At 38.1% G+C, this 17,455-nt stretch overlaps 1 protein-coding gene across 4 annotated transcripts in view; it reads left to right on the top strand.

Annotated features, from left to right (window-relative positions):
- Nucleotides 1–17,455, top strand: part of fstl5 (follistatin-like 5) — a 198,847-nt gene that overhangs the window by 148,133 nt on the left and 33,259 nt on the right. For all 4 annotated transcript variants that reach the window (XM_026182979.1, XM_026182971.1, XM_026182987.1 and 1 more), the window contains 2 exons: nt 9,501–9,662; nt 10,313–10,447. In XM_026182979.1, coding sequence (XP_026038764.1) covers nt 9,501–9,662; nt 10,313–10,447 — 297 coding nt within the window. The remainder of the gene's footprint in view (nt 1–9,500; nt 9,663–10,312; nt 10,448–17,455) is intronic.

Genomic DNA, 17,455 nt, shown 5'->3' with positions numbered 1-17,455 from the left:
CAAACTGTTTTCTGAGCATGATTACTTCCACATATCGATGGGAGGCATGCAGGTGAAAGGGTAATCACAACCGAGAGAGAAAGCTTTCATCGTGGTGTGCATATTTGTCCTGGTGTGTGGCTGTGGATGTGTGTGGACAGTATTTCAAGGTGGCGTATGAGTCGGTGTCATAGGGAGATGTACAGAGGCTCATGTGTGCTATTAAGAGTGTGTGTGTCTGTGTGTATTTAATAGCATGAGCCACAAGTTCAATTTGACTGAAGTTCTGTACCAAGACTGCCAGGCTTAGTTGGAAATCTCCCAGTCGTGTGATGGTGAAGTGGTCTCCTGCCATGGTGTTTGTGTGCTCCACGCTTGTTTGTGTATGTGTGTCTCTGCACGCCTGCTCATCTTCTGCAGCGCCATGGCCGACGGGAGCCTTGCTGAGTGATTGACGACTGGCTGGGGAGCTTTATGATGGAGCTGTCAGCCCTGCTGTGTCGCATTCTCCTGGCAGTGGCTCTCCTGACACTCTCAGAAACACATCAGAATGCAACTTTTCTCACATCTTGTCTGAATTGAGTTTTGAGTGGAAAAATCCCCCTGCTTGCCTCGCTCTTTTCGTTTTCACGAATGTCTGGGCAAAGAAAATGGTGATTTGCACGCAGGAATCAAGTACGTGCATATGCATTGATGGACTGTGTGAGAGAGGGATTTTCGAAAGGATGAGTGTACACTTTCTGTTGTTTTGGGGACTCTGGTGAAAGAGCTGGATTTACTGTGAGAGAAGGCAGGCTTTGTCAAAAGTCTTTAAGTTACATTTTGTGTCATTAAATATCACTCTATCAGAGTAGCTATACTGTCAAAGCATATTGTCAGGCTTTCAGCTGACATAATCATTGGCAACAAACAAAGGTGTCAGAAAGTAACAGCTAACAAACAGGAAGTTGTGTCTTCAGAAACACCCAGTGCTCTCAACATCAAATAAATTGTGTTAATTTCATTTAAAACTACATTTAAAACAAAATACAACTCTGATATTCTCTTTCTTTTTTTAAAGAAAGAGAGAAAATCACTCTACACGCATAATTTAAACAAAAAAGAGACATTTTAACCATTACTAGTATATAGCAAATGTATAGTGAGACTTTCTTAAGCAGAAATTTTGTTTACGCTCCACAAGAATGATTCTGAGTCCTACTGAATAAATTTCTTCATCTTGTCCTCCAGATTGAAATGATGGCGGTCAACAAATATTAATTGTTGCACTAGAGAAGATATTGATACTGTAACACTGTTTTAACTATTCATTTAAATAATAAGTACAATAGACGTAACATTGTCACCATAACGATCTTTTGCATCGGCAGCATTTATTTTTCTGTTCCGTACAAATCCTTGGAAGCTCAGCATTTCCAGTGCACAGCTCACTGCACTCTTGGCACTCTGAGTTGAAAAGTGTGATTTTTAGGAACATGGCCATACTCAAGACGTGAATGTTTTGTAACCAGAAAAGAATAAACACTCAAGTGTGTAGAAGTGCTCTAAAAAAATGGGTCCGATGCAAAATCCAATGTGTGTGGACACAGAGCCTAATTGATGGAATTGAGCAATCAGATGGCACACCTGGTATCATTGCCTGTTGCTTTGTAAGCACATCCAATTATTCCTGACGACAATTTTAAAGCCAAAAGCTCGAAGCAACATATGCTCTCATGCCTCTACTCTTTTTATCAGGGGAACTCCTCTTTTCAGGTATCTTTGGTGTTTTGCTGGAATGGTAACACTTGGAGAAAACTGGGTACAACATGCAAAAATAGTCCCCTGGGCACTTATTAAACTGTAAAGGAATGCGCTGTAATACTTTACTTTAAATGATTATATTAGTTTAAAAGTTTCACCCATTAAACTCATACAAACCCACACACACATACACACATGCACAAACACACTTTGTAGTTAATTGCTATTCGTAGCAAACAGTGCTTCTCCTAAACTAACAATTATCCCAATTCTCCCGATAATATTAGCTACATTTGTTTTGAACTTAATTACATACATTAAGTATGACTTTCAGTTATTGCAGTGCCACAATTCAACATTTCAATTTGCTCTTATCCAACACCGCACAAAGCTTTCCCTCTTTTTTCTATAGATGTGCACGGTTGGCTCACCACATTTTAATTAATTCATTCTACCTCAGGTGGGAATTAAATAACTTGGTGGACTTATCGAACGCTACCAGTGACCGTAGGGCAGGATGGGCTTTCTCCCCCACATTCGTACAGTCACATGGGGAATTCACTGACATGAGCTTTTTCTCAAATAATAGGCCTTTAACTAAGCAGTGACCTTTATTGGGCTCTGTGGGCAGCCACTGGGAATTATGGCAACATTGATAGAACTTGGCACCTCCTACGCAGGTTTTAGCCCCGCACACCTGCTTTTTAGCTCAGAGTAACAACTGTAGGCTGTAAATGATAGACAGCAGTCAGATTTTTGCAGTCTTGATGCATAAGCTGTATATTTGAAAGTGTAATTTGCAAGAGGAAATGCACTGCTCTGCTATTTGAATAGCTTTTCTGGTCTAAAGAAGAGGTGAGAGCTGATATCCCCCATTGCTAAATATGACTTATGACAGGTAGAAATCCCATTTTTATTAATACTTATTCATACTGACATATCCTCAGAAACTTTGGTATTAGAAATCTGACACAACGCTGCAAAGTCACAGTATGCAGTGTTTTCAAATGTTATTTAAGTACTGCACTACAGCACGTGTAATTTTATTGCAAACATCCTTTAGAAGCTGTTTGGAATTTGAAACCATTGCCACAAAGTCAAGGTTTCCACGACCAAGAATAAACACTAAATCTCTTTTTAAACGATGACTTTTCGAAAAGACAAAACCTAAACATCTGCAGCCCAGATGCAGTTGATCCAGCTCAGGATTTGGGAATTTTTAGATATAGCACAATGAAACATTTTGCATCATATGTTCACAAATGCATATTGGAATAATATAAGGAAAACTGGAAGACAGTGTATCAACGTTCTCAAGTAAAATATCCCAAAATAATTTGGATACAAATCTTAACAATTCATGCATGGGGGGAATTTTCAGCCTTACGTAACCTCAACCTGCTCTTACATAGTTAATTATGTATTTATGTTGTGCTGAGCACCTTCATGAATAAAAAAGTTGGAAAAACTAGGCTAGGTTACAAAGATTTTGGCAGGCAGTGATTCCTTCCCATCGCAGATGTTTAGTTGAACTAGGTCCATGAAACCAACAGAGGACCCACTCACATGGAACTGCTGGTCTGCCTGCACAAGCCACTGTATACCCATTCACAGCACTGATTAGTCCCACTCTTACTTACTGTGTAATAGCACCTGTACATGCTGAAAGTATGCTTTGACTGTAACCTACTGGACTCCAGTAGTGTTGTTACCAGCTATGATTAGATCGTAGTTCAGAGACCTCCAGCTGAAAGTGCCAACCAGTTCCACCTTCTGAAATCACACAAGCAATTTACTCAAAAATTGGATGAGATGTGAGCGCAATCTCATCCTATCCACTTTCCATCAGTCTCAATAGTATCAGAAGATATTTCTATATACTGTATTGGCCTTAGCAAAAGACCACCCTGATCACAACCTGGCTGCCACTTTTCAACACCTGTTTCAGACTGAGAGTGAAGACTAAAAAAATGTGATCACATCATATTTGGTATCTTTGAAATCACATTAAAATAGCAAAAACGAGTTTTGCTAGTATTTTTTAATGCAAATTTATTTATAATCCTATTTTAATTCTTAAAGATGATGATAATGATAAAGGAATAATAGTTGTAAAGTTGAAAAAAAAGTGGAGTTAAAGCTTTATTGTATCAAAAAAGAGATAAAACATATGACACACTTTGATGACTCAAAACTTAAAACCTAAAATAAGACAAAGAGCGACTGTGTCTGATCTCCTCAGACAGCTCGTTCCTGAGTTGGAGCGCCTGGCCTCTAAAGGCTCAAAGCCTCCACCTTTGAATTTCAAAAAATATCTCTGCTGGACATCTCAGGGTGTATTAAGGCTTATAAAGGTATTGTTATGCTGTAAATCTAATAAATGTCTGTCTATCAGAGACTATAAAATTAAACTATATGGAGATTGTAAATTACATCTTTATTGGTTTGAGTAGTCTTATAGCAGCTTTATTGACCTGTTTAAGCATATATATTTTATACCAGCTGAGACAGAAATAATGATAGTATTGGTTAATTTTCCAAAAGCATAAATTACAGTATTAACGTGTGGATTTGTTTATTAAACCATCACTAAACCTTTGTGAAGCAGCTGATGGAGCTACATTACTGTATTTTTTTTTTCCTTTTTCCTTCACAGTCTTTAGCACTACTTTCAGCTATCAGTAAAATACCACTAAGTGCCTAATGTAATTTTCTTCAAGTCCCCAATTTTTGCAAATGTAATTAACAAGAAACATCCTGTTGGGTCTGGGCCAGTAGAGAGCATCATCAAGCAAGCAGCATTTAGAATACATTTGCATTTGTACTTCTATGATGTACTTTAAAGAGCTTACGCTTGAAACTAAGTGATATTATTGCACTATGAGTAAAAGAAATTGAGCGTTAATGCCTTCAAATCAGAGGTGTGGGATCCACTTCCCCAAACCTGGCATGAGTGGGAGTCTGTGAAACCTCAGTCGTTTTCAAATTTATGCTGGTAGACCTTGTGATTCACAGGCATTTACACATTTTATTCTTCACCCCTCTCTTACTTTTCATTTTTGTTGCCAGGGTTTGGACTTGTGCCTTTCATGGCTCCAGAGGTCTCAACACACTTTATCCTTTCATTTTAGACCCTTGCATTTCTCTGCAGTAGTCGCAGATGGGAGGATGAGAATGGTATCTATCTATCATTGCTTTTTCCTCGAGAACCTACCAATGCTGGAGGCAAAGGCTTTAACTGACATGGCTCCAGACCACCATGGCCTAGTCTTAATGTCTACTTGGGATTCTGTAGGTGACAAGTCCTCCACTTATAAAAAGCACTCTGTGTCATAGTAAGCTGCTTTTCTATCTAGTCGTCCATCTTTCTGTGACCTCGGGATGTCACAGAGCAACTCCTGCCTCAGACATCCATACCTGCCCCCTTCCACAGCCCTGTTAGCTGTTATTTTCTTAGGTTTTTAAAAGCCTTGATGATCCTTTTTTTCTTCTTTTAATTCCAACACACTAATTAACACAGCTTTGTCAGACTGCCTGAGAGGTTTTTAATGATGGGATACTCAGGGGAACCTGGCTGATCCATGCTTGCGCTATACAGCTGTTGATTAATGGGTTGTTGTTGTGGGCCAGGAACATGCCATTTTTGTCACGACCCTCTTTCTTTAACACCTCCACACAAAAAATACATCCCGCCACTCAGTCTAATATGCACCAGTAGAAAAATCTATAAAGAAATTTAACATCTTATAATTTAACTACAATGAATTCAGGTTAACAGTCAGAAACACAGCAAGAGCACTGTGAGAAATACAGTGGCTTTATTTGCATTTTCCAATACTAAAATCCATTCTATTTATTCAAATCATCATTTCATACTTCACAGTGATTAAATTTACACTTGCAATGACAATGATATGACAATGACATTAGCACTGTACATAAAGAAACCTGGTTAATTAGATCCTTCTCGTGTGCTTGATGTATTAGCTATGCAATGCATTCCCCTTCATATGATTATTTTAAAATTATTTATTAATTTATCAAAAGAATTTTAATAAATGCCACCTGAAGTATTATAACTCAGAAAGATAAAGGTTGCAAGCTTCTGAAACCTAATATGATGCCAGACATGACTTGGTATTTCAAAATGTCAATTATAATCTCACTGCAGGTGTGTTTGTACACACTTTACAAAGTATTACAAAGCTGGACTCTTAAATTCTACATTGATGCTAGATGGGATTATAAATATACATTTGAACTCAAACGTACAGTTTTTAAATTTAATGTTGCTGAAACAACAAAGGGATAAAATAATAAATCTATCTGATCGAGAAATCACTCATCTTTGGAAAAGAGAGTTTATTATAGAGAAATGTCTCTTTCCAAAATAAAAGCTATACTATACGCTTCTTCTGGGCTATATTCTCAGCAGCATATTAAACATCGGGGGTTGGGGGCCGCTGGTCTAAATGACTCGGGTAAAGTTTGTAGCATGTGTGCTTGTTGTTTTTGTCTGCTTGTCTTTGCACTAGGATGATGTCGGAGTAAATATGCAGTCATATTCATTGTGTTCCCACTAGTGCTGTCAGCGTTAACCTGAAATGACGTTAACGCCACAACACGGCAAATCTCCGTTAACGAGCTACCGCGGATCGCCCCGTGCATGGGGCTGGACGGCGTCAACACGTTAACGAGCAAACTGCGCTAACGCAATAGTTCCCACCATGTAATTGAGCATTGCATCCGACATACTGTTTTACTTTTGTCCATGACGCGCTTACCTTCAGGATCATACTTCACATGAAGACCAAAATAGTTCCAAAGGCCAGATCTGAATGAGGGTGGGGGAGGTTCAATTTGCCATGTTGCAACGAGCTTAGCTTCTGTCTTGCTAGCTTGCACTGCGCTCAGTGGATCTGCGCTCGACAGTGCAGCCTAGGCGGAGTAGTCGAACGCAGATCCACTGAACTCTCAACACAGACAGCATCGTCAGAAGAAAAGTTGATAAAATAAATTAAAAATTTTGTATTGTTCGATACATATGCGTACTGAACCGAAAGCACTGTATCGAAAGGTTCAATATCGATACAAGTATCGTTGCACCCCTAATAAATATATATATATATATATATATAAAAACAAACTCTCTGCTGTTTGGATTGCTTGTTGGATATCTCGTTCTTGCTCCTTGCCAGGTGCATCACATGCACATGTTGCAGGTGTAGCTCCACATTGAGATGATGGTTTGTGTCACAGTTAAGCTTGTTTTCCTGCACTTCTGGACATTACCGTAGAGCTTGCCATTGACTGTTTGATTGTGGGGTACATAGTTACGTTGAACAGCCCTGTGAACATTGAAAACAAATAACAACCATGTTCATGGTCACGCTTTCTGCAGCTGACTCGTCTCCACGGACGATTTTAAAAATGGGGTCAGTTTCATACAAAATCTGATGTTCAAGGTTCTTTATTTGTCACATGCATAGTTATACAAGTATAACACACAGTGAAATGTAGCCTGACACGCTCCTCGACATGTGCAAAAATTGGGGGGGGTGTAGAGGAAGAACATTATATATATATATATATATATATATATATATACATACATATAGTATATACACTGGGTGAATGTGCAGTAGTAGCAGCAAGCAGGTGAATTCTGTACATTAATATGAATAGACATCTGACTATTTTACATGTTTGTGCTTTGTTCAAGTTTTGAGGTTCATGGTAAAACTGCACATGGTCAGAACAGGACTTTCAGGGTGCAATTGGAATGTAGCAGGAGTTATAGGAACAGTTTATGGCTGCAAAAAGAGATAAGATAAGATAAGATAACTCTTTATTGTCATTGCACAGTCATACATAGTATAGTAGTACAATGAAATTGGAAAACTGTCCTACGTCGGTCAGATAAACCAGAGCACTGACCAAATATGAATCACATATGATTGTTATGCTTTTTAGAGGTGTAGTAGTGAGACTCCAATCGTAACGTGCTAATTGACATAAAAGTCACATAAAATGTGATATTTAAAAAATGATTTTTATGGTTGGTGTATTCAGGATGATTGATATAAGGACACAGGTGTAGATTTGAACTTCCTTTTTAAACAGCTTGTATTTACCGAGTAAAAAAGTTGTTTCACCAAACAAGGCACTCACAGAGTGATTTACAGTAAGCATATGGCACAAAAACAGATAAGCAAGGAGGATTGTAAAACGTATGCTCTTCACCCCACCCCAACTCTTTCTCTCTCTCACACACACAAACACACACACACACACACAAAAGAAAGAAACAGATCTTTTGGGGGATTGTGTGCGCATCTGTGAGGATATTAAGCCTGAGTAATAAACTTTATTCAAATGATTGTACAAAATAATTGTCTCCCAGAGTTCTATGCAATCAGCATTGTAACTGCTAAGAGGCATTGGCATAAGTGGTGTGTCTGTGTGGCTGTGATTGGTAAGGTAACCTGAGTGCCATAAGAACCTTTGTGGCCCACTGTGGACAGTGTGTTGGCAGTTGGGTTGACGGGAGCTCCAAAGCCCGGGAGTGCTGTGGTTACCAGATGGCCATGGCAGTAATCTTCAGTCCTTTCACTCACCTGGCTGAGTAAAGACTTCCTCTAACCCAGTGCCCACAGGAAATGGTCTCTACAGCACGTCTGCCTTCTCTGCTTCTGCCAAGAGTCTTGCTTCCATCCTCCGCTCACATCTCTGAAGTCTGTTTCAGAAAAGAGAGGGGGGAAAAAGGAGGTGCTGATTTGGGCCACAGAGGCTCAAAAAGGATCGCTCAAAACAAGATGGCAAGATGGAGAGATTTGATGTCTCTACTTTAACTGCTGCCAGGTTGTCATCCTTATATGTGACAGGCTGTTGTGGAATGAATCATGCTGTATTTTTATGGATGCTCTGTAAACAGTTCATTGTCACTGTCCAAGTTTGAGTCACCATTCCAGTGAAAGAGTCTCCTCAGACATACTGCTATGCCTCTGAAAGGATTTATCATTGTTATGCTATTCAGAGAAGTCTTCCGTCTATAAAGGATTATTCAAATTCATTCTTCTGATATTTTCCATGTTTTGTGGAGCAGGGCTCTAACAAGTTGGCCCCCGGGTGTAGAGCAAAATTTGTGACATAATTCTCAGCCAATGCATAAATGCATATTATTAATATATTTGTGTGTTTTATAGATTTATGTTAATTTATGGTTCTTGGAAGTACAATATGTCGGAGAGATATTTTTGTTTGTCTTTGCTTCAGGGTAGGGTAAACAAGGGAAACGGCAGCATGACAGTAGCACTGTGTGCAGAAATGTGCCAAGTCAGCTTTTGGAACAGTTTGCAGAGAAGAGCGACATTTAGCTTTTACCTTTTTTATTTATTTTTTTTTATTTCTGTACACATTTTGTTTTCTCTTCTTTTATCCCCTCATCTCCTTCCTGACAGGAGGTTACAGAAAATCAATAGCTACCAAGTGAACAGAGGTTCCCTCCCTTATTTATCTATCTGATTTGTTTGGCTTTGTGGAGCACATTAACCTTATCTAAAGGCATTCGGTAATGCTGCAAATGCACTCAATCCTATTGATAGTTTATGCTAATTCTGAGCCATAAGTTCAGAACTTGTTGTCTTCTTGAAAACGTCTTGTTCAATAAGGTTATTCAGCTCCTCAACTGATTCTAATGTAAACAGCAGTAAGGGATGCAGAAGCATTAATTCATTTCTGTATGCTGTCTGTCTCTTTTCTCTTACACCATCTTTCAGTTCCTCCTGTCATCCGAGTTTATCCAGAGAGCCAAGCCAGGGAGCCGGGTGTCACTGCCAGCCTCCGCTGCCATGCAGAGGGCATCCCCAGCCCCCAGCTGTCCTGGCTCAAGAATGGCATGGACATCACAACCAAGCTGTCCAAACAGCTCACTCTGCAAGGTAAACAGGAGTAATGAGTTTACTGAAAGTGCACCTGTGTATTTACTTTTTCTGTAATTGTTTTTACCACCACTCTCACACTTTTTATGCTAATATCTGACCATGGTTGCCATCACTTCATGTATCAAAGAGGACTGGGTGACATAGATGATCACATGTTTTTCTGATATTCTCACACATTTGTCCTGTTAGTTCAGTGGCTGCTTGGTTGGTTCTTGTGACTAATTTTACTGTAAAGCTGTTTGTTTGAACCGGAGGCATTGTTAGATTGATGTCACCAAAAGATTCACAACGTCAAAGTCTTTTGTCCAAATTCTATATCGAACGCTCAGAAGTAAAGTTATCAAGTGTCACTTGATTCTCAGAATAAATAGTGAAGATTGCTTTTCCCCTCAAGTTGCTTTCAAAAACTACAGAGCGGAAAACTGTCCCAGATCTCACAGAAACACAGCATGTGCCACATTCTAACTTTGAACTCCCACCTTTTTGAAATCTCCCCGAAACAAACCTTTCACCCTTCTTCCAAACACATAACTGTTATATAATGGTAGCAGAGGATGGTAACATTGAAGTCACCTTTTATCTCTTTCCTGAAGTAAAATTGTCTTTTTTATTTTTGTCTTTCCCTCCTGTTCTGTTGTCCCTCGCAGCTAATGGAAGCGAGGTTCACATCAGCAACGTACACTTTGAGGACACCGGCGCCTATACCTGCATCGCCAAAAATGAGGCCGGCGTGGACGAGGACATCTCTTCGCTCTTTGTTGAGGACTCTGCGCGCAAAACTTGTATGTATAAGTCATGATGTCAGTGTCTGCTTTTTTCTTTTTCTTTTTTATTCAGGGGGAAAATGGAGCCATGCAAATGGAGCCCTTAATAATTTATCCTGTCAGCTCTTAATAGTTTATATCCTGTGATGCTGCGATGAAGGAAGAGGAGTAATGGTGATACTATCTTTACTCTCTGTCTCTTGGCTTGAAAGCAGGGAGAGTTGTTCTTTTACCCTTTCATCCACTATCATGCCATTTTTGTTCCTCATATTGCATCTGCGTCTGCCTTGATACACTAGGGTTCAAACCAATCATAATTTCTATTAGTGCTGACAAGAATAATTTAATTAACTGATTAATTATTAGTTCCAGAAGTGACAAACATGCCTTTTCTACTTGCACTTTTTTCTGAAGAGATAAATTTCACCTCAGGTGTAGTCATTTTTCATCATTTTGAGACATTTGCATAATAAATAGTTGATTAATCTTAGAAGAAATGGTAGATTAATCGGTTATGAAAGTAATAAGTGCAGCTGTAATGTATTTATGAATAAATTAGTTGCTGTTTATTCTATAATCACAAGCATAAGGGAAAATCTTAAAATAAATCTTTGTTCTATAAAACACTACGTAAACCAAATACATTACATTTGCAATTATGTAAATGTAAAACATAATTTTTGATCCTGAAATTTGATGAGGGGAAAACATCTAAAACCATTATCCACATCACCAGGTTTTTTGTTTTAATACCTTTATTAATTGATAAGGTAACTGTCAACTGTCAGCATGTAACTTGAGGACACTGATAATCATCGTATTCGTATTTGGAAGCTTTTACAGTCTAAACAAACTCTTCTAATTCCTCTTCGTGAATGGAATCACACACTCTAATTAACGTTGACCTTCTTAGAAATGTCAAAATCTGTCTTTGGGGTCTATGACCAGTTGTTAGTGTGTTGTATTTTCCTGTGGGTAATTAGAGTTCCCAAACAACACACGCTTCAACTTTGCAATCCGGTCACACATCACGCACAAACTGTCCCACACCGTCACCTGCCAGACCCGGTGCGTTTAGATGCGATCCCTACAGTACGACACTTCCTCCGCCCCGCCTGTCATGCATCAGAGGATCATACTTGGTGAGGTCAGAAGTCACTCCTATGCTTTGAAGCCTTTGAAGCTCTACCGCGGGCAAAATGGTGCTATGAGTTAGATATAGCAGACCCTTTTGGAGTGAGTTCAAAGGGATGTCAGCTGACAGGCAGACAAGGTTGCACTACTACATTACGAAAGAGAAAGACGGGAAAAGACAGACTTTACTACACATGCTGTTGTCTGTCTTGGATATCTGAAGACTGCATTCTTGACCTGTTCTGCTTTTCCCATGAGATTGTCCCCTTTATTTAGATACCAGTTAAGTGAGCAAATAGAAGCTGACTGTCTATTTTTCCTGAACTGGCTGCCTCTATGAGCCTGAGGCTAATGTGAGGTGTCAGCTCACAAAGCCTTCATTCCACAAACACAAACCTCTATTTCTAAAACAAATACACATCCATTTCACACATAAGGGGACACCCAATTAAAATTCACAAGGGAGCTTTAAAATGCATGATTGTCAATTTTCATTGGCACTTAAGGTGTGGCAAATACACAAATGTCATTCTATTGATATCAGTGATTTCAGCATATTAATGGTCTATTTATTTAGTCAAAGACCACAAAGAATAGCCTTAAACCTGCATCTTTGCTAAGTGTCACTTCTATATAACCAAACCTGTTTTTACAACTAGAGAAGATTTTTTTTTTTTTTTAAATATATTAAAAAGAAGATGCTCTTTCTGTTTGTAAAACTTGTCTAGTTTAGACTGGTGGCTTTTACCTGTAAAGTTTTGCTGGAACTCAGCTATTTGTTACCTTTTCTATTCTGACGTCAGGAAACACTTTCCTAATAGCTTTATGGGCTCGGTGGCTATTTACAAGTGTTATTAAATCTAACATGATGCTTATTTTGTCAGTCATGGTCCTATTATGGCATTCTAAGTGCTGCAAATCTCTCGAATTCTCAGGCAGGTCTACTCCCTGCTTGTCATGTCTGGTATGAAAACAAAATGATGGAAATGGGGAAAACGCCAAGCTGAGGCTTCAGAGTAACCTCTTGTTTTATGTCCGCCTATTATGTAGGGTCTATACAGCCATTACAATGGAGGGAGTCATTCATTTGTTTTAATAGGTTTTTATTCCTTTGCACTAGCATCCAGTATGGCAGCAGGTAGCATTTTCCCTCATTGGCAATTATCCATCCATCCCATTGTCCTGCAAATATTATTTTATTGACACCACAGACTGCAAGAAAAAAAATGGAACTTGAACCTATGGATCTACTTGTTCCTTGTGCTTTTTGTCTTGGTCTTGTTACAACTCATATGGAAAAGAAATAGTAAAAACTTATATGATTTACTCATGAAAGTGGCCACTTTCTCATTACTTTCATATATTGTTTTAGTAAGTATCCAAAACATACAAGTTTCATTATATAATTTTTCAAGGGATCTTATATCTGTTTTCATTCTTGTATGCTTTTCATACAAGTTTCACACAAGACAGATACAAACTCAGATACAAGATTTATATATATCTTTTCCATATGGGAAGTTACAAAGTGTTGTCACATGCCTGCAGGCCGGATATTGAGAAACTTGCAACTGAAGGATGAACTGAGTTGATTTTCAAGTTTAAAGACTGAGCTTACTGTAAGTCCTTTCTGTTCTTCTGAATGTGATCTCTCAGGAACTTCTGAAAAAATACTTTTCTTGCTATTATTCAACACCAAAACGCAGGAATGGTAGGATGTAAACTTTGCCTTCAGTTGACAGAGGCATACAATCCTGGGGTGGCAATTCTACAAATGTACACTGTAAGACAGAATTACTTTGAATGTATAGAAAACACTTGATAGTAGGTATTCAGCCTTACAGATGTAATTAGAACAGTTGAAACATGTCAAGTCAGAAAAATCCCTCATGCATGCAAACTATAGGATCATTAAAATAAAGTAACTATCTTACAAAAACTTCAAAGATCACCTGTAAAACTGGATTTTTTTCAACCCTTTTGTCTTTAACAGCCTATCATAATCCTGTTAGTTAAATTCATCTTGATAGCTTCTCTTCCCTTTGTCACCATGGTGTGCTTTATGGAGTATATGCAGCCATTATTTTCCAGACTGATTGCCATACTATATTAAATTATTATCTTTGTGCTTCTTTTTTTTTCTCTTTTGGACAGTTGTAGCTCCAGTTTTGATCACAGGTGATTTAGTGTCTGCAGAGATGTGAAAGTTGTCTAATGTTGCTTTGAAATCTTGGATATCAAAGAGTTGATATTTCAGAAGCTGAAAAATGTGTCTAATTGGCGTCAACTCTGATATAACTCCCCTTTAATATCATTTGTACCTTTTGTTTAAGTTATTTTACATTTATGGCCAAGTTAGTTTTATGGGATAGACTTTATTGGTTGTATTTACATTGTAGTCAGCACACCATAAATTGTTAAGCAACAATGCTTATGAAACAAAGGTTAAATATCATCATTATAAAAGCTGCAATGAGCTGTAAAAACCCTAAAAATCCACCAGTTCTTATTTAAAAGTGTGTGTGTGTGTAGTAGTAGTAGTTTTACCTTAATATCTGTGAGAACACTACTGTGGGGACAAATGATGTCAAATATAAAAATACCAGCAAGCTCTCTGAGTGGCCCTAATGTGATGAACACTGGCACATTCACATGACTAATGGTTTAACAGTTTATTCCAGCCGCTTTTTTGTTAGTCGTGCTGAGGTTGTCAAGCCAACAAATCTTTGCAAAAAAATTAAATCAACTCAATTAATATAAAAAACATTAAATAAAAATAATTAAATACAGACTGTTCGACACTAAAACATCACCTCAGCTTTCTTAGCAACAACAGCTTTTGATGGTTCTTTTTGCATAGGGACAAACATCGCGATAGGACACATCTTTTTTTTTTTCCTTACCTGACCAGTGGGCACAGTGGGCAACTGTCTTATGCAGCAGGATCAGATATGAATCAATTTTAAATCTGACAGTCAAAAGAATAGTGTAAGAATAGTGTAAGAATAGTGGAGTTAATAGTCCGGTAGATTTACTGGTAGCAAGGTGATGCTCTTTGTTGCTTCATATGGAAACTATAAAGAGAGCTCCCTCGCCTAAATTGCATACTAGTGGAAATACATCTGAAGCTGATAATTTCCTTCTGTGTGAAAAGTGACAATTATGGAAACTAACCTTCATGCATTATTCAGGGATAGATCCAAGAGGTTAACAATACAGGCATGTGCAAACTGGACAATATATACGCGCTGATCATGAGAATTATGCATGAAACAATAATAAACTATGATCTTGGTAATTCCTCCATTCATAACTTAATACAGCAGACCAATCAAAACCAGACATCATTCATCAATTTACACTGTAGATAAAACGCTGTCTTCTTCACAGAGAAAACACAAGTAGTCTGGTATAAGGGAAAGACAAAGAGGTATTGGATTCTTTAGCTTTACAAGTGTAATTAGTTTAATGGTCACACGAGGTCATGTCAAGTCAGATTTATTCCTAAAGTGCTTTTAACGCAGATCCATCACACGGTGCTTTACAGCTGACAACTGTGTGTTTGTGGAAAACAAAGTAAACTATTAAGCTGTTTCCACTCCATCTAAAGGTTTTCCTGGCTTGAGGGAAAAGGCGTGTAAGGTGTTGACTAATTAAACAGATTTAAAATGTGTTTTTAAAACAGCCGCATACTGAAATTAACTAACTCAAGAAAAGAGAATACACTGATACAACAAATGTAAGATATATGCACGTAAAACAGAAAAAAAACTATTATATTTAATGTTTCACGTGCAGCCTGTTAAGAAATAATAAATGAATTCGTCCCTGTGTTCAGATAATTTAATATCTGAGCATAGAGGAGAAAGGCTGACTAGTATAAGTTCAGACTTGTTTGTGTCTGTGCAGCTGTGTAAAAAGGTGAGACAAACAGAAAACTCATTAAATCTGTGAGGGGGTTGCAGGTTTGAGTTTTGACCCCCTGTTGTCATTTGCATTATCTTGGTATTTGATTAGCCTCTGCAGATGGACAGATATTCCTATTGGGCTCTCCAATCAGAGGCTGCCACGGGTGATATTTCAGAGGAAAGCTACCAGCTGTTGTCAATACATCAGTGTTTAAGGCCAGAACACAGACACCGAGGAGTCTAAGATGCTCATGTGTATTGTAATCTACAATGTACTTGTACTTTAACACAACAAATTTAATCAGGTTTAGCTAGTGTCGTTGTACACTGCACCTGGTTTTACCTGAGAAATTGTCTGAGTAAATATTGAAATGTTTGTCAAGCAGCTGTTATTTAAAAAATATCATCATTGATTTACCGCGGCTTTATAATGATTAGTGCAAACAGATAATCCCAGGATTCATGCTTGGAGCATGCAGGGTTGTCTATTTTACTTCTAATGTGTGTGTAAACGGTGGTACGTGTGCAGTTCTCAGTCCCACTTCATGCTTACGTGCTCAGTTGACAGGCTTCAGGTTGAAGTTATTTAGCATATATTTGTCTATTAACCCATACAGGTTGATACTATTTTACATTTGTGTAGCTATTAGATTAGAATGTAAGCATATAGTACTTTGATACACTATTAATTCTCTATTATTAATTGATGCAGCTAAGGGACTGCTTGACAGCTGTCAGAAATAGTTCCCAGAAAATAGTTCCTGTTTTGTCAGACAGACGGGTATCCCTTTTGAATAACAGAATACTTTGGTATGCAGACTAGTTCACGTCTGCAGGGTCCTTTGGCTCAAATCATCATACTTCCACCACAACCATGTTGACAGTTGATATGAAGTGTTGCTATGGTGTTGGTGTGTGGCCGGATATCTCTACTTTGGTCTTGTCCGTCTAAAGGACATTGTTTCAGAAATTATGAGTTTGTTCAGATGCTACTTTTCCAACCTGCCACTTTCTTTTTACAGAGAAGAATCTTTTTCTAATTGTTTTGTCATTAACTTTAAATTTAAAATGCCTATTTTTTTAAGGATTGCTTCCTCTGACCTTTAAAACACAACTGAATGCTCCAGTCCAACAAAGTACCAAAACTTGTAGTTTTATAAAGGTGGTCACAGTTACTGATGATCAGTAAATCAGTAGCAGCATCAGTCTCTTAATTCCTATAGAAGCAGCAAGGGTCTGCTTAGTTTCTCCATGTAGAGTTTGGTGGAAACTTTAAATTTTTCATTTGACGGTGTCCTTCTCAGCCATCCAGTATTTAATCTCTGTCTCCGTTTTACAAGAGCATGGTCACCCTTTTCTTCTTAAGCATGGAACTTTCCACCTTAGGCAACACAGTTTGATTCTTTCCCCTTCATTTCCAGCCAGCAGAGACACTGGCAATTAGACAAGTTGGTTAGACTTTACCTGTTCACCCCTTTTATCTTTTTGTCTCAAAGATCTTTTGGTCTGTCACATTGTCTTCTGAGTCTGAGCTTATTCTCCACCTTGATCTTCATCAGCAGCCTGCCAGTCTCTCTATTAGCAAAAAAACCTGCCACAAACTTTTCACTACTTTTCAATTGCAGCAGCTGTTTGTAATAATAAGTAATTTTAGACTGTTTAGATAAAGTTATGATTAATGACCATCTGTGCCACCCACTTATGCCACATAAATCACAGTCTTTTCAGTTTTTTCCTCATTTAAACCCACATGCTGTAGTACATTTGGAGTGTGAATCTAGATTAGCTCCATGTGATATCATGTTGGGCCAGAGAGGCTCTCTAAAGTCATTGGCAGTTATTACCTATCCAAAAAACAGCATCTGGTTTCATAAGATAGTTTCAGGGAGACACTATGGGGACAAATATAAAGGGAAATTTTATAACTACTGAAGAAGTATTCTGTACAAAACCAATCCTAATTCTTACTGTGATTTAAATTTGC

The sequence above is a fragment of the Astatotilapia calliptera genome, chromosome 2 (genome assembly GCF_900246225.1).
Source record: "Astatotilapia calliptera chromosome 2, fAstCal1.2, whole genome shotgun sequence".
Lineage (NCBI taxonomy): Eukaryota > Metazoa > Chordata > Actinopteri > Cichliformes > Cichlidae > Astatotilapia > Astatotilapia calliptera.
Note: the sequence above shows the minus strand (reverse complement) of the source record. Positions and strands in the feature narration are given on the sequence as shown.